General features: G+C 45.2%; 1 protein-coding gene across 3 annotated transcripts in view; it reads right to left on the minus strand.

Annotated features, from left to right (window-relative positions):
* Positions 1-4,198: 4,198 nt before the first annotated feature.
* The window catches only part of ZSCAN21 (zinc finger and SCAN domain containing 21), a 39,608-nt gene continuing 25,808 nt past the window's right edge, over positions 4,199-17,998 (minus strand). The window contains exons 1-4 of one of the 3 annotated variants that reach the window (XM_059896941.1): positions 13,477-13,550; positions 7,429-7,924; positions 6,931-7,123; positions 4,199-5,426 (exon numbers count right to left, since the gene is read on the minus strand). In XM_059896941.1, coding sequence (XP_059752924.1) covers positions 4,591-5,426; positions 6,931-7,123; positions 7,429-7,827 — 1,428 coding nt within the window. In that variant the 5' untranslated portion in view covers positions 7,828-7,924; positions 13,477-13,550 and the 3' untranslated portion in view covers positions 4,199-4,590. Of the gene's footprint in view, positions 5,427-6,930; positions 7,124-7,428; positions 7,925-12,602; positions 13,450-13,476; positions 13,551-17,998 lie in introns of those variants that run through there. The other 2 variants (XM_059896942.1, XM_059896943.1) reach the window with 2 other exon arrangements.

Here is a 17,998-nt window from a genome sequence, read left to right on the forward strand (position 1 = left end):
AAACTTCCCTACGGTTATTACATGCAAGGGTAACTGCTGGCATGAATCTTTTCATGTCTTTTCACATCTGACTCCCCAGTGCATCTTCTACTAAGCAGCAGCCTGTGTGGGCATCCATGGGTCTCCTCAGCATGAACCCTCCACTGCTCCACCAAGGCTGGCCCCTCGGCAAAGGCTCTGTATTTGTTTGCTTGAGTTTGTGTGTGTTTTTTAAAAATAACTTTATTGAGAAATAATCCATACACCATATCGAGCAGTTTTTAGTATCCAGAGTTGTGTAACCAACTGTCACAATTTGAGAACATTTCATCACCCTAAAAAGAAACCCCATACCCTTTAGCAGTCACTCTCTACTTCCCTCCAGCTGCCCCAGCCCTAGACAACTGCCAGTCTACTTTCTGTCTCCATGGATTTGCCTATTGCGGACATTTCACATAACTGGACTCATAATCATATATGTGGCCTTTCGTGTTTAGCTTCTTTTGCTTAATACGATGACGTCAAGTTTCATCTGTGTATGCTGTAATGTGAATCTGCACTTCATCCTTTTTATGGCTAAATAATATTCCATTGTATGCATACACCACATTTTGTTTATTCTTTCGTCCATTGATGGAAACATTTGGATTTGGGTTTTTTCTTCTTTTTGGCTATTATGAATAATGTTGCTTTGAACATTTGTATACAAGTTTTTGTGTAAATATGTTTTCATTTTTCTTGGGTATATATCTAGGGTAGCAATTTCTCAAACGCTCTATTTAAACTTTTGAGGAAATGCCAGGCTGCCTTCCAAAGTGGTTGTCCCATTTTACATTCTCACCAGCAGCATATAAGCTTCTGATTTCTCTGCATCCTCAGGACTTGGTAGTATCTTTTTTATCACAGCCATCCTAGTGGGTGTGGCGTGGTCTCACTGTGGTTCTGATCTGCATTTCCCTCAGAGCTATTTTGAGCACCTTTCCATGTACTTGTTGTCTGTTTTTGTGTCTTTTGTGGAGAAATGTCTATTTAGATCCTTTGCCTATCTTTTAATTGGTTGTCTTTTTTATTACTCAGTTGTAAAATATATTCAACATAGAAGTGCCTTATCATATATACATGATTTGCAAAAATGTTCTACCATTCTGTGGGTTGTCCTTTCACTTTCTTGACGGTGTCCTTTGAAGTACTTTGATGATGTCCAGTTTCTCTTATTTTTCCTTTGGTTCCTTATGCTTTTGTTATCTGTATTAGGTTAGACAGAGAGGTGGAAGCATCGCTGTTCACATATACTGGGGGTAGGATTGCTGGATAAGATGCCCAGTTACATCTGAATTTCAGGTAAACATTGAATAATTTTTTTAGCATAAGAAGTATGTCCCAAACATACTGTTTACCTGCAATCTAAATGTGCTTTTATTTGCTAAATCTGGCAGCCCTAGCCAGGGGTCCAATGTACATGTGTATCTGTGTGTCTAAATGTGTGTCCGTGTGTGACATATGGGGCAACACTCACAAACATCTTCAGACCAAGCCAGCCTCGCAGCCCCCCGGGACAGTGTCCTTCCCAGCCCACCAGGGGTCCTCAACCACTCTCTAGGAGCCAAGCAGGAACTGGCCTCCTAACTGTGGGAGGGGCGCACTGGGATTGAGCAGAGGTCAGGCATACCAGCTTCCCCCATTTGTGACCTGATGTCTCTGAAGGTCCCCAGCAGACCTGAGCACTGGCTGCCTACAGAAGAACCAGCTCAATAATGCGTCTCTTACTGGCTTTTCCTCCTCTCTCTCTCCTTGCTTCCTCTAGTCACCTTCTCCTGCTTCTCACTTCTGCTTCCTCTGGTCACCTCCCTTAGTAAACTATCTGCCCCCATGCCCTGGTCCTGGGCTCTGTTTTAGAGGAAATCCAAACTATGACAGTTGGTACTGGAAGTGCCCGAGAAGTGGAGCCCTCAGGATGGGATTCTGGAGCAGGTCATTTGCTGGTCAGATAGTAAAAAAAGGAGCCTGGTGATAAATGTAATGGTGGTAACCCCTGGCCTTCTACCCCAGGGCAGTTACTACTGTTCCTACTAGTTCCGGCAAGAGATGAGGTACAGGTACCAGGGAAAGCATCAGCTTATGCAACAGTTCTATAACCCAAGCATTACTGGGATAGTGGCAGTTATAAGGGCTGCAGAGTTTCTCTCTCTCAAGCTTTGAAGAAAGAAAATGATAGACTTGGGTCAGCCAACTATCACTTCAGGGCCTGTTGTGACTGCCGGAAGTCCTCCATGGCGGCGTTTGAGGAGAACCGCACCTTCTGTACTGAGAGCAGACTGGCCTGAAAATCAGGCGCAGGATTTAACTGTCAGGGTGGCAGAACTGCAAAGGTGGCTAAATGAAAAGCCCCACCAAGTCACTGATGCCAAAATTCCAGGCCCTGATCGGGAAAGACTGGGATCCTGATGTATGTGACACTTGGGTAGGTGTGCCTGAGCACCTGGAACCCTAAATTCCCAAGCCCTCTGGCCTAACAAAAGCACCTCCCTTCCCCCTTGATACAGGAAAGGAGCCTCTTTTTGCCTGGAGACCATGCAAAGATCTCACCTGAGGCAGATGCCTCTCAAGACAATGCTCATTCTCCTCAAAATCTCTCCCCACCTTCCCCAATACACACCGACTGCGATACTGTGATTTATAACAATAGGAATTTAGTCATTCACATGACCTGAGCAGGTCCAGAAGCCACAAGGCGTGTAAGCAGGGGGCTCAGACCCCGTTTCCTACCTTTGTTGAACTGATGCCTCTCCCCCTGCTCACACCTGTGGATTCAGTCCCCGTTGACTTGGTGGAAGAAACAAGTAGGGTTTGTGTTTCAGAGGGATCAGCTCAATATTTTGGTGTGTGAACCAAAAATGTGCTGATTCACACGGCCTTGCTCAGGAGTGGCCCTAAAGGCCAGAGTGAGGGGAATCTGGTGGGCAGAGCTGTGAGCAGTCTATCTGGCACCAACTTTTCATGGAGGGAGAAGTGGCCTGCTGGGCTGTGACTTGTCTAGACAAGGGGTCTGCAAAGAATAAGGCTGAAAGTCTGGAGACAAGTAGATCAGAGGAAGACTTCAGCTCGCAGATGGACCGATGGGAGCTGAAACGAAGTGTGTGGACCTTTGCCTCACGTCAACGCCCATCAGAAACTACCACTGCACAGAGTCAGGAAGGTAAGGGGCAGGACAGATGGGGGGCCCAGTCCCCTCTCACCAGAGGAGGATGAGGGCTCAGCAGGCTCCTCACAGCCTTCATCTGGAGCAGTTTCAGCGGGGGCCCTACAGATAGCCAGCTGCCACCTAATCACTAAATTCTGTGGGCCTCCGGGAGGGTTAATATACAAACAGGATGGCTCACACGAAATGTCGAGTCTAAGGAGCTGGCAGGGATGTCCAGATCGTCAGCAGGCCACCAGAACAGTAAGAACCCTTCAGATTTCAAGCACTATTGATTCTTTTTCAGTAATGACCCCCCTCCCCCACCCTAATATATTTGGCTGCTGCATAGACTCATTACCTGTAGTTTAATCTGATCCCAGGATGGCATACGAGGCAGTTTCCAGCGATCAGAACTGGTACTAGACATGACACTTTCTTGCTGTCCCCAATCCTGGCATGTCAGGTTTGCGTGACCACTAGGGCTGCAGCAGCAGACAAAGAGATATTTCAGTGACTACTAATAGGAGGTGGAAGAAACTCACAATATGAAAATAAGCAAATGATAGGAGCAAAGAGTGAAGTTGTTGGGTTTCCAGGTAACAGGAGGACCAACTGGCCAAAAGCCATACCTTAAATCAAAGAGTTTGCAGTCAGAGGGAAAAGACAGGATGGATTTAAGGTAATCATACTGTGTATTACTGGCTTCTGGAATTTAGAAGGAAGCTTCTCAGGGAGTCAGATTTTCACAGACTTCGGCAGAGACACGAGTATACACGGCCAAAAAGCATGAGGCTGACAAAATGTTCCCAAATGCTGGAAAAACGTGTTCTGTACGCAGGAAACGCACAATGAAGACTAAGCTGCAGCTACCCTGCACACCGTGCCGCAATTTCCTCACGCACACACTCACAAGCACTGAAAGTTCTATTTACCCCAAATCCAAATTTTCCAAAAGCAAAACCAGTAGGAAGTTTCCTCTCTAGAATAGTGTTGAATAACTAACATACAATTTTTTAATAAAATAGTCCTGAGGCATCACAAGATGTTGTAAGTTTATTCTGAATCGGATTAAACTGTGTTCAACATGGCTCATTTCTTTACAAATCATAATTCTTGAATATACGTTAAAACAGTTAAACAGTTTTAATGTTTCCTCCTTAATTATACCGGATACACAGCAATTTAACTATACAGAAGGCAATGTCCACATGGTTTATGGGACTCGAAGTGCGGTGAGGGGACCCTGCTGCAGCCAGCGGGCAGGTGAGGAACCCGCCGTGTCCCCCCACCTGCGCTCTCAATCTGTCCCCTCGACGTCGAGTGAAACGAAATCTACCCCAGAGTTCACATTGCAACTACTGGGCTTTCTCCCTAGCATTCACGTTCTAAAGTTAAAAAAACAAAAACCATCAAGAGAGCATACCTGACAGTTAAGGCCCTTCTCCCTCTGCAGTGTGGACTCTCTGATGTTTGGAAAGATTGGACTTACTACAGAAGGTTTTCCCACAATTATTACACCAATAGGGCTTTTCCCCAGTATGGATTCTATGGTGTTTATTAAAATTGGAGCTGTGGTTGAAGGCTTTCCCACACTCCTTACATTTATACGGCTTCTCTCCAGTGTGGAGTCTCTGGTGAGAACTAAGACCTGCGTGCTGACTAAAGCTCTTCCCACACTCGTTACACTGATACGGCTTCTCCCCGGTGTGTATTCGATAGTGTCGAATGAGGCTGCCTTTCCCGCTGAAGGCTTTGCCGCAATCTTTACACTGGTAAGGAGCCTCTTCAGTGTGCATTCGCTGATGTTTAAGGAGGTCCGAGCTCTGACCGAAGGCTTTTCCACACTTACAGTCATAGGGCCGGTCCACCAAGTGTGTTCTGTAGTGAAGGGTCAGGTTGGAGCTGTGGCTGAAAGCTTTCCCACATTTGGTGCACACATACGGTTTCTCCCCAGTGTGTGTTCTCCGGTGTTTAGTGAGATTTGAGCTATTACTAAAGGCTTTCCCACACTCAGCGCATATGTAACGTCTCTCTGCTGGGGCAGGTTTAGTCATTACTTCTCTACCTTTTGAGGAACCTTTGTCTTGGAGAGGAATTTTTGTTCCTCTTCCCTTTTCCAGGTTAACCCACTGCCTTTCTAACCTGGCCTCACATTTGTTGGCAATAATCATGGGAATAGAATCCCTTCTGAATCCTTCTGCGTGAAATTCTTCAGAACTTTCCTGCTTATCTGTTGATTCCTCATTCTGGGTGTTCGACTTACGATCTGAAACAGTAAGTAGAATAAGGACATGTCAGTTGTTTCCTGTCCTGAGAAGAAACTGTTAAATGAGAAATAGAATCACCAGGTGACACTGATGGATTCTAAGGGGTAACCAAATATTGCTCTATGAAGTTACAGTACCACACTGATACAAATAAGTCATTATCAGATCTAGTTTACGATGCCAGACTTTTCACGCAAGCCCCCTACCAGAAGCTATCATGGTATTAAAAAGTACATGGTGTTCTCTGCCAGGAGAACTTCGGGTACAGAGGGCAATTAGGCAAAACCAAGCATACTGAGACAGCAGCAAAGGAGCTGGGTGATGCTCAGGTAGAAAGAAACAAGAAAGAAAGATTGTGGAAGGGTCAAAGTTGATAAAGGAAAATAAAAAGGATAATTAAGGGAGAAGAAGCTAGTGGCAAACTCACAAAATCCTTATTCTCACAGAAGCTGAATATAAAAGCAATAAAAGAGAATGTTTGGTCCACTTATAATCATTCTAGTCCCAGATCCTTACTAATTTGAATGACAGTACTTAACTCCCATGAGGGTTTAACTCTCATCATTTCACCTACATTGGCTATGTCTTATCATTCTCTTAGTTATAAAGTAACTGTCAAAATCAGACTGAAGCAGTTTAGCTTTTTTAAAGCACTTCACCAGGCAGTCACACATCTTAAAAGTCCACCTAACCATCCACATACACAGAAAAGGGGAGTAAGAGAAATTCACACCGAAAAATGGGCTCCCTTTGAGAAGTGTCATCCCTCGGCAAGTCCAGAAGCCTCAGTCAACAAGGTACTTTCCTCTAAGCCGCCTTCTCCTCGTCCCTCTGTCCCTCTCTCCACCCACCATCTCCTTCCCTCCTCTGCTACCAGCTGCTTCTAGGCTCACCCCCTCCTCGTCCCTCTGTCCCTCTCTCCACCCACCATCTCCTTCCCTCCTCTGCTACCAGCTGCTTCTAGGCTCACCCCCTCCTCACTGTCCACTGCTGACTGAAGCAGCAGCTAAAATCCCTCTCAGTCCCCATGATGAGCAGTCACTTGGCTACACGTACACACTTCCCTTCAAGTTGCCATGAACTATGTGTGGGAAGTAAATAACTTAAGAAAAGTTAAACATTTTAAATAGCTTAATGAGGCATAAGTTGAAAAAGAAATTACCGGGACCATTTCTGCGTAATCCCAAACTGATCACAGCAGGTCCACTAAGTCATTAACAAATGAACCAGCACCACCTCTTATTGGTTCATTCAAGCTGTCCTCGCTTCCATGAACAGTCCCCTTACTAAACTCACTTCAACTCTCCCTTTACGAGCGTGTCATCTGTTCCCACGCCAGGACTGACTGAGACACACCTGAGGGAGGAAAGGAACACATTCTGCCTCATCAGCCAGACCAGTTGAGTCAGCCTAGGGGACCACCTCACAACCAGGAATTAGGATGATTGTTTCTTCAACCACAAAGGCCTGGGCACCGAGTGGGGGCCTGACAGATGGTCCTACCTTGAATCTTTCTCAGCTCTGGAGTGAAGTCCTCCTCTTCACCAGTCTCTTGGATGTAGAGGGGCCCCCAAGACTCGTATTTGTAACTGGTCTCCAAAGACCGTGGCTGCGGGCTGCTCAGGGATTCCTCCACTGTTCCTGAGGATGCCATCTTCTCCCACCACTGTTTCTGTTCACTGGGAGGCGGTGAGGCCTAGAGACAATTAGGAACGGCTGGGTCTGTGCACAGCTCACTTTAAGAACCAGAACAAAAGAAAATCTCAGGACAGCTATGTAGAACCTCTAGGAAAGAGGAAAGAGAAAAGAAAAGCATCCATCCCATTCAACTCCCAAGGGTAACTCCCTAATTCCATATAGGATAGCAGAAGAAAAACAGGAGGAAACATGGTCTAACTCAGCGGAAGGTCCATTCAGTTATCCTCAGTGTGTGAACAAACCCGCTCCTGCCTGGATTGCTACGTTTGCAATCTCACAGAGTAAAAGGTCTCCCCAGCCTACCTGCTGTGCTGGCTCATCCAGCTCTCGCTCCAGATCTTCCAGGAGAGTGACGGCCTCTTCAGCGCTCTCCGGGCAGTGCTCCTGCACCCAGGCCTGGAGCTCCTGGGGCAGGATGGTCAGGAACTGCTCCAGCACCAGCAGCTCCAGGATCTGCTCCTTGGTGTGAATCTCAGGCCTCAGCCACTCACAGCAGAGCACCCGGAGCTGGCTGAGGGCCTCCCGAGGGCCAGGGGTGTCATGGTACCCAAACTGCCTGAAGCGCTGGCGGAACATCTCCAGGCTGGGAAGGCGCTTCCCTTTCTCCTCCTCCTCCTCCTCGACCTTCACAATCACAGGCCCCTGCTCTTGTGGAGTTCTAGGGCCCAGAACTGTGGTCATGCCCAGTACCTTGGTCATCATATAGGTACTGCAGAAACAGTGTCACTAAAATGGGGCTCTGTGTAGCAGGAGTACTGGTTCCTTTGGGTTTCTGGTTCTTTAGGGCTACACGTTAAACCTATGAAAATATTGTTACCATAAAATTACCAAAACAAAAAGTATGTATGCTTTTTGGTCTTTATAGCCACACCTTTAGCACAGGAAATGGTGGAAATTATGGCCATCGTAAAACTACCATATAACAATGACTGTCAAATATCTTCCTGGAGTCAGCTCAGGATATCCTATTTTGATTTGACTTTGCCTCCACTCTCTGAAAAAGTGCACTGTGGCTCAACCCCACTCCTGCATATATGTCTGAAAAAAATGAAAACGCTAATTCAAAAATATACATGCACCCCAATGTTCATAGCAGCATTATTTACAATTACCAAGATACAGAAGCAATCTAAGTGTCCATCAACAGATAAACATATAAAGATGATGTGGGGTGTGTACGTGTATACACACACACACACAAAATGGTATACTAGTCAGCCATAAGAAAAAGTGAAATTTTGCCATCTGCAACAACATGTATGGACTTGGAGGATATTGTTTAGTGAAAAGTCAGACAGAGAAAGACAAATACTGTATATTATCACTTATATGCAAAATCTAAAAAATAAAAAAAACTAGTGAATATAATAAAAAAGAAACAGACTCACAGCCACAGAGAACAAACCAGTGGTTACCAGTAGGGTGAGAGAAGGGGGGAGGGGTGATATAGGGCTGGAAATTAAGAGGTACAACCCACTATGTATAAAAGAAATAAGCTACAAGGATATACTGTACAGCAGAGAGAATATAGCCAATATTTTATAATAACTATAAATGGAGTATAATCTTTAAAAATTGTGTATCACTATGTTGTACACTTGTAACTTATATAATATTGTACATCAAATATACCTCGATTTGGGAAAAAAAAAAAAAAGAAAAGCACTGTGGCGTAAGCTTAAAACTAAATTTAAATTAACTTTGCTCCAAAAACTGTTTCAGAATCTTACAACTCCTGAGATCTCAACAGGCCATCTACTGGCCAAATGAAGTCTGTCTAAACCTACAACTTTTAGCTTCAGCATTAAAAATTTACTAGTTGAATGACAGGGCTAGTTAAGCAATACCAGGAATCATGTTAGAAGCCTGGAATTAACTAGCATATTTTTAAATGATTAAGCATAGTTAGTGATGTAATTTGAGCTTCACTTGACCCATTTTAAGCAGGGCGTACTCTTGTTTTAAAATGCCATTTAGGGGCTTCCCTGGTGGCGCAGTGGTTGAGAGTCTGCCTGCCAATGCAGGGGACACGGGTTTGAGCCCTGGTCCGGGAGGATCCCACATGCCGCGGAGCAACTGGGCCCGTGAGCCACAACTACTGAGCCTGCGCGTCTGGAGCCTGTGCTCCGCAACAAGAGAGGCCGCGACAGTGAGAGGCCCGCGCACCGCGATGAAGAGTGGCCCCCGCTCGCTGCAACTAGAGAAAGCCCTCGCACAGAAGCGAAGACCCAACACAGCCAAAAATAAAAAAATAAATTTAAAAAAGATCATCATGTCCAATATAGTAGTAAAAGCACAGGTTTTAAAAATAAAATAAAATAAAATGCCATTTATGTTTAGCTTTCACAGAAAGACAAGTGGAATGACAAGAGATTAGACTAAAAGCAACCTATATTCTTTCAGAGGTATTTCTTTTGATGAGACACATACTGCTGAGAGGAAACGGAGGGGAGAAATTAAACCACAATAGACAGCACAAACAAAAGATGTTTAAGAGTATTTTTTCTTTTAAATTTTAAATATTCTATATATTTGTCAGTTGATACATTAGAATACTGAAAACATCTATAGTAAATATAATTACTTCCATTTTCTTCATATGCCAAAAAAGTGAAATCCATTCACTCAACATTTGCTGAATACCTGCCATGGGCTCGACGCTAGGACTGCAGGGATGCCTAAGACAGATACACGCCTATCCTGACACAGCTTTCAAGTCGTGGGGGAGATGGAAAAGAAGTGAGTAAACAGACAACAGAATCAGTCTATCATTACTGGCATTCATTAAATATAGTACTCTGAAAGAAAACTACGTAAGTTAACTAATTTTACACACGTGTGACTGGCCTTCCTGATGAGCATATTTTCAAACTCTAAGCAGCACCTTTCCTGTCACACAAGGGTTCCCGTACTGGATTCGAATAATCTAGACCAGGAAAACGCCAGCGGTCTCAAGAAAGAGCCAAACACGTAAAAAGTCTATGTGGGTGTTCATTACATGAAATTATATTGACAACAATGGTAGAGACCATAAAAAGGATGTATAAATGGCTTATAAAAGCTGAAGACGAGGGAACAGGAGTTGCAGATGATCTAAAGCTAAGGCATTTAAAAAGTTGAGTATGCTAATTTCTAACATGCGTGTCAATCTCCGTGGATCTGGCTTGACAGCACTTGAAATACCATCTCGCACACACACTCATAATATACACACAATCACAATGAAGGGAAAAGATAAAAACACGAACAGTGATATTTCTGGGTTACAGAATTATGAATGATTTCAATTTTTTAAAGCCTTTTTTTTATTTCCTAAATTTTCTATAATGGGTATTATTACTTTTGTAGCCAGAAAAATCATAAAATCTCCAAACGGATCATAAGGAGTTTTTAACAATTAAAACAGATTTTACTTCTAATGCCCAAATTCCATGCCCTTCAAAAAAAGAAACCCAGGAAAACAAAAAAGCAGCAATTCCAGCCCATGCAGAACCTTCCAAAAAAGGTACATTTATGTTACAGCTTTTATATCAGACATTTAGTTTCACACATTTAGTAAATATGTATTAAAAACATGTATTTTATATGACTCTTCCCCTTTATTTTTGTAATCAATTTTGGTAATTAAAAAAATATAGGAAGTGGGGTTCTAGGAATAAAACCTCAATATGTGACCTTGCCTTTAGGAGAAAGTCAATAATTACCAGCTGCTAATTAGTTCAGAACTCTCGGGACGCTAGCTGGGACTCCCCTCTACTGTACCCAAATTCTGAAGCATCCTATGAGGCGCCAACAGCTATTCCCACACAGTGGACCAGCATCAGCACTGAACACCCGTTTATGCTATCCTCTGCACCCAGTACACTACTGAAGCTCCCAAGTTCAGGATTACTTGAAAACTGAGTGGGGGTTGGGGGGGGTGGTGGGAAGCACTGCCATCTAGTCTCTTAAAATAAAGGCATTAGCACCAAAGGCTAAAATAACCTAAATATAGATGTAGCAGCGCAGGGAGCATTCCTTAGAAATCCTTTCAAGTGGACCTCCTAAGTGTTGGAATAACTTTGTAACATAACTGGTTACAAAATTTCCCACTCTCTTCAGAGGAGGGCACCCCAAGAACAGAAAGACTGCTCAGCTTCTGGGATCCAGCCTGGGAAACTCTGCAAGACACTAGGAGTTATAACCCAGCACAGGAGGCATTAAATAGGGAGTGTCCAATATCACGTTCACATGGGATCTGTTCCCAGAAGTTGGCGAGTTCAAACTCACAGATGCCACTATATCACACAATCGCCTTTGCAAAACACATACATAGTAATAATTAAAGAAGAAAGTTTCCCTAGATGTTGCTGCTGGGCAACTGGCTGGGCTGGCTCAATAGCTCAGTGGTTTATTCTAGCACACCAGTTTTGCAGTGCCCACAATTCAAATTCATGCCTCAGCAAGGCCACAAACAAGTGGAGGGCTGGGTGCTTGGAGCCTTCTTCCTAACTGTACTCACTCTTTGGAGAGTTCATCCAGTTGCGTGGCTTTAAGTACGATCTATATACTCAACAGCCGCCAATTTATCTGCAGCCTGGACCTCTCTTCTGAACTCCAGACTCACACAACAAACTACCCACTTGACGTTGCCACCAGCATGTCCAGTGGCACCTCAAGCTTAACACGCCCGAAACTGTACTTCCCATCTTTCCCCCAAAGCTGCTCATCTTAGTTAATGGCAACTCCACCGTTTTTTCCGGACCAAAAAAACCTGGGCAACTCCATTGTTCTGTTTTTCAGACCAAAAAAACCTGGTCACCCAACTCCTCCTTCACATTCTGCACACAATTCATGAGCAAATCTCTACATCTAAGAGATTCAGAGTTCGCTACCTCCAACACTGCTGTCCCACCAGCCCATCATCTGTTGCCTGTTAAATACAAGTCAGATCACATCATTCCTCTGCTCACACCTTTCAAGGCTTTGTGTGTCATACAGAGTAAAAGCCAAAATCATCACAAGGCCAACAAGGTCTCAAAGATTTCAGCCCCTGTTGCCTCTCAGATCTCCTTGTCTCTTGTCTGCCTCTAGCAAAGCCAGTATTGGTCATGACCACATTGGTCATGTTTAGTTTGTCTAAAGGTTCATTAGGGATGCCCTCAAGGTCTTAGCTTTCGAATTTTTCTTAATAAGGTGTTTATAAAATAAAAAAGCATGTGAACAGAAAACAGAGGCTTCATTACTCACACTGTCTTCAACCACAGTGAACTATTTTAAGCTCGCTAGAATGTTTAGCACAAGAGGTCCATCAAGGAAAAGTTCATGGTCTACTACAAGCAGAGGCCTCTGTTCTGTTCCGAGGTTTTTCCCCCCCTCTTTTATGCCGATTTCCCAAAGCTTATATGCCCTTATCAAAGTGCCCCAAATCCATTCTAGAACAAGATGAGGCATAAATAAACCAAATTATTACAGTCTAACAATTTAACACGACTTACCAATTAATGCTAGAATGCTTTTGACATACTCATTCTGTACCTGAAAACTCCTACGCAGGCAAACTTGATAATTCATGAGGCACAGATTTCTACTGCTGGACAGTTCTAATTGTTACAGGTTTTCTTTAAACTGCACCAAATTCTGCATCACTTTTTATCTTCTTTCTTCACTGATCCTAGTTTGGTCCTAGACCAAAACTTACTTTCTCCGTTGTAGGCTTCCAATACCTGAAAACAGTTGTCTTTTCTTCACAGTTCTTTCAACTGCTCCTTATATAAGAGGTTTCCAAGTACCTCACTCACCAGACCACCCTTCTCTTGACAAACTATTTATAAATAAATGGCCCTCTAAAAATGTGTTTCCAGACTGGAGCAGATCCCTGTTACGTGCTTTCTAACCTGAACAAAGCCCTCCCTATTCCCTCCCTTGGAACAGACACTACCCAGGACTTCTGAGGCCCAGTTTCTCACACGAGGTCCCCAACCCCCTCGGGCGAATTCTTATCAATTAGCCTTGAATTCGGACCGCCTACTGAGAGCCAGGGAAAAAGAGAAAGCAGCCCCACTCAGACTGACGGGCCGTTCGGCTCAGGGAGTGCAGAGAAAAACTGCTCTGGAACACGAAAGAGACCAACTTTCCCTTTTTAAACCCCTGGCGGGGTGCGTGGGAGACGGGGGGAATGCTTTCAAGGGAGCAAATGCCTCTGCCGTCTGGGGCTGGGCAGGGACTGGGGGCTCCTCCCACCACCCTCCCAGGACCGGTCTGGGGAGTCCCCACAGGCCACAGCTGCCTAACCCACTCGTCCCTCCCCGCACCCTTCGGCGGACACTCCCGCTTCCGCCCGCCACGCGAACCGGAGACCGGGAGGCTCACCGTGAGTCAAAGCCGCTCGGGCCGCTGAACACCTCGACGCTCACCGCCGCCGACGCAGCCGGAAGTGCGTCATAGCCCCGCCCGCGGAGAGCTGTGCGGGGCCGCAGAGTCCCCTCTAGGAAGTTGGGAGGTCTTTTTGGCATCTCGTTGTCTCGGGTACTCGGGAGGTCGAGGAGCGAAAACGACTAGTGGAGGCGCCCTCGCAATGTGAACAGGCGGGGACCTCTTTCCCATTCCTTTTTTTTTTTTCTAACCAAGGAGGGACCAACCAGATGAAGTCTTGGCGGTTTTCGCACCCCGCCCCCGACGCCCCGGGCCAAGGACAGGCGTGGGCTCGGCGCGGCGGCCTCGGTCCTCCTCGTGGACTTCAGAGGCCGGTTCCCCTGTGGCCCTCAGGCCGGTCACCGCGTGAGAACTCGGCCCCCGTTTATGGACACGGAGCCCCACGCTTAGCCCACGAAGCCCGAGATTCAGTTATCACACTCAGATGCCCGGCGGCATCCACCTGAAGTAGCTGTGCCCTTGGGGCTTTGCGGGTTCGAAACTTCCTGGGCAGAAATCTCTGATGCCGCCTTCCAGAGGCTCCTGATGCTGCAGGACTTGGTACAGAGGTCCTTGCCTACATTCTCCCCCGCCGCTGTTGCTCAACTGCAGGTTACGGGACTGTAGATTCTCAATGTTTTCGATCTCAGCCCCACCCCGTCCGGCCCTCACTGAGTTTGCTTTCGCCTGGTCCCTCAAAAGGCACACATGTTGAGGGACAGCAACGTGCCTGCGCAGGGAATACCGTGTCTGAATGCACCATAAATTTGTAGAGATGAGACGTTTTTCCCTGATGTTTTCTATGATCATTTAAATTAAAAAAAAAAAATTCAAAGACATACAAAAGATCAACAGTGAGTCCCCTATGTACCAACTGACCAGTTTCAACAGTTATCACACAGTCAGTCTTGTTTCATTCATTCCCCCACACACTGGTCAGACGTCTAAGATGGGCCCCTTCTGGGTGGCACACGTTAAGAGGAGTGTTCAAAACCCAGTGATCATCCAGAAATGACGAAATCATCGGGAGGTGTGAGCTCTGAACACCATGCCGTTCCACCTAGGAGAATCTGGAGAATTTTTCTTGCCTTAGGTAGGAGAGGACAAGGGGAGAATGAGAGACAAAGCAGTCTTAGTTTTCAAATTTGTGAAGTGTCATCACTTGAAAATGAAGTTTGTCTTCTGGGGCCCAGAGGACAGAACTACGAGCAATGAATGGAAATGATAGCAAAGTTCAATACAAGGAAGGACTTTCTAAGAGAGTTGCTCAAAAACGGCCACTTCCTGCATCATCTTGTGCTGCTTTGAAGTGGGAGAGCCCTGGGAATGGGGAGGACAGGAGTTTTGCAGAGTGAATTTTGGGGCTGGATGACCTACAGCTTGCCCCAGACTCCTGTTAGTTTTTCCCTTCACCTCCAGCCCCAATGGCATTCATTCACCATTACCACTCCCTCCACACACTTCCTCTGAGTACTTACTGTGGGCCGGTACTGTGTTAAACACTTGGTTTCAATTCTTTATTGCCGCATAAAAAACTACCCCAAAACTTAGTGCCTTAAACACAACAATTATCCTGACTTCTTCTAACTTAGAGGCAGTAAGGGGCTTAAACTCTGAAGAAAGAGCCAAGTTTGAATCTTGACTTTCCCACATCTCACTTGTATGACACTGGAGAAGTTACTTTCTTTCCTGAGCCCACGTTTCCTGATCTACAAAACAGAGATTTTAATATTTCACAGGGGTAAGTATTCTCAGGATTATAATGTTTCAAAGGATTGATAAATTGAAGATAAATGTGTGTAGCAGATTTTTTCTAAAAATAGTCACAACATTATCTCCCATCCCACATGCTCTTTTGCAATGTGGCCAAGAGCTAGATATAACAGAATCACTCGGTCTGAGGGGGAAACCAGAAACCTCAGAAACCTGCATAGTTCCATGAGCCACACGTGTTTCGTTGTTGTTGTTGTTGTTGTTGTTGTTTGGTTTTTTGGCCGCACTGTGAGGCTTGCAGGATTGAACCCGTGCCCTCTGCAATGAAAACTCAGAGTCCTAACCACTGGACCGCCAGGGAATTCCTGAGCCACACATGTATTGATGCCTTGGCAGTGCTCTGTCCAACCTCTTAGACAAAAGGATCTTTGCCGAGTCATGCAACCAGTAAGTTGTGATGTTGAGGCTTAAAGGAAATCCTTCCCGTTCCAAGCCCATCGTTCTTTCTACAGCAAAGGGCCTAGAGTTGCAAAATACTGATGGCAAAAGAGACCTTAGGGAAAAGCTGGTTAAACTCTTGTTTTCAGATGAAGAAACCCACCTGTGGCTGAAGAGGTCAGCTCGGAGGCACACTAGTGAGCTAATTAGCAGCAGAGCTGAGAGTAGAATCCAGATGCTCTAATTCAATCCTGTGTCCTTACTATATCTCAGCAGATTAAAAAGATCAATATGCTCCCATCCAAATCAGACTGTGGTAAAATAAGTTAACTTACGTGATCCATTATCATCTATTGATATAACCACGGCCATATGACAAAACCACAAGAAAGCAGACGAAGGAAAAGTTAGCCATTGCGGCTGGTGGCTTTGCATTTCTTCTTCAGAACAGTTTTGACTTCCAAGAGCCTCATACTCTTCCAATGAACTCATTCCGCAAACACTTACCAAGAACCTACAGTGTGTCAGCCATTGGCTTCAGGCACAAGGAGAAAATGAAAAATGAAAAATACACGTAGTTCTTGGCAGATACGTAAACAAATAACTATGGACATGGTCCATAATAATACGTGGTCCATGATAATACAGACGAGAGCACTAAATGGTGACTAAGTGACGTGTCATCTTGGGGATGCACAGTGTGATGTCTCCTAACATGCAAAGCTCTGTGGCAGGGAGTTTACTAGAGGACAGTTCCCGCCTTTTGGAGAATTCTACTTGCTAAAAGTTCTTTCAATTAAAGCAAACATCTAGGGGACTTCCCTGGTGGCGCAGTGGTTAAGAATCCGCCTGCCAATGCAGGGGACACGGGTTCGAGCCCTGGTTTGGGGGGAATCCCACATGCCGCGAAGCAACTAAGCCTGTGCACCACAACTACTGAGCCTGCGAGCCACAACTACTGAAGCCCGTGCACCTAGAGCCTGTGCTCCGCAACAAGAGAAGCCACCGCAATGAGAAGCCCGTGCACCGCAACAAAGGGTAGCCCCCGCTCGCTGCGACTAGAGAAAGCCCGCGCGCAGCAACGAAGATCCAACACAGCCAAAAATAAATAAAATAAATAAATTAAAACAAACAAACAAAAAGCAAACATCTGCTTTCTTGTAATTTCAACTCATTGATCCTAGTCTTTTTTTTCTGGCTGCACCACAAGGCTTGTGGAATCTTAGGTCCCCGACCAGGGATTGAGCCCAGGCACTCGGCAGTGAAAGCGCGGACTCTTAACCACTGGACCGCCAAGGAAGTCCCACATTGATCCTAGTCTTGATTGATCTTTTTCTCTCACAAAATGCATGTAGTTGTTCTTGTCAGCCCTTCAAAATATTTGGAAACTACCATGTGTGACTGTCCCAAAGACCACCTACAACAGTTCTATGATCTTGTCTGAAAGTTGCTTCTGAATCTTGGAATGTGAAGTGTATAATGACCCTCTGAGGGTCCATGGTTCCTCATTTAAATGACCTCCATACTCTCCCACTTAACTTTCTCTGCATTACTCGGTTTTCTTTTGTCTTTTTTTTTTTAATTGGAGTATAATTGCTTTACAATGTTGTGTTAGTTTCTGCAGTACAACGAAGTCTTTTGTCTTGAAAGATTATTTGGTTTGAAAAAGAAAAAGACCCCGCTTTGTAGCAGAGGTCTGGAAGGGGAAAAGCTACGCTGGTTACTGCAGGTCTGGGGTCCCTCCCTCCTCTTCCAGCAGGGAGGTCGTCGTTCTCTCTAAAAAGGTTGCTTTCTGGATCTTCCTCGCTCAGTCTCGCCATCACTTACTTTTGCTGCCATCACTATGCTTGGCCAGCAGAGGGTGATCAAACCTTGGTTTCTTTTAGAACAAGGCAAGCTCCTCACCCATCACAGCTCTGAAAACGTCTTTTTTCTTCCCAGAGGGAGTCCACCTGTACAGCCTGTTCTGTTGGGAAGCTGCAAAGACATTCATTCAGCTAAAGAAAATGAAAAGAGAATAAAGGTGATGTAGTTGCACAACCCCATAGCTTAGAGCTGGAGTGCTGTTGCTAATGAGCCTTAGAGGACTTGAAGATGCAGCTTAATTATCTGGAAAATGGGCATAATAATAACCTGCTCTGACAACTTCAAAGCGTTTGGATCACATGAGAGTGAACTAGCTTTGTAATTACCTGTACCAATAGTAAGGACATTTTCATCTTCAAAACTCTTGGCTACCATTTTATTTCTGATCTCTGTTTTAATGTCAGCGCACTGCCCTCCCCCCCGCCCTGCCCTAGGATGTGGCTCTGCCCATCACAGATCCTTT

Source organism: Balaenoptera ricei, chromosome 15, assembly GCF_028023285.1.
Source record: "Balaenoptera ricei isolate mBalRic1 chromosome 15, mBalRic1.hap2, whole genome shotgun sequence".
Lineage (NCBI taxonomy): Eukaryota > Metazoa > Chordata > Mammalia > Artiodactyla > Balaenopteridae > Balaenoptera > Balaenoptera ricei.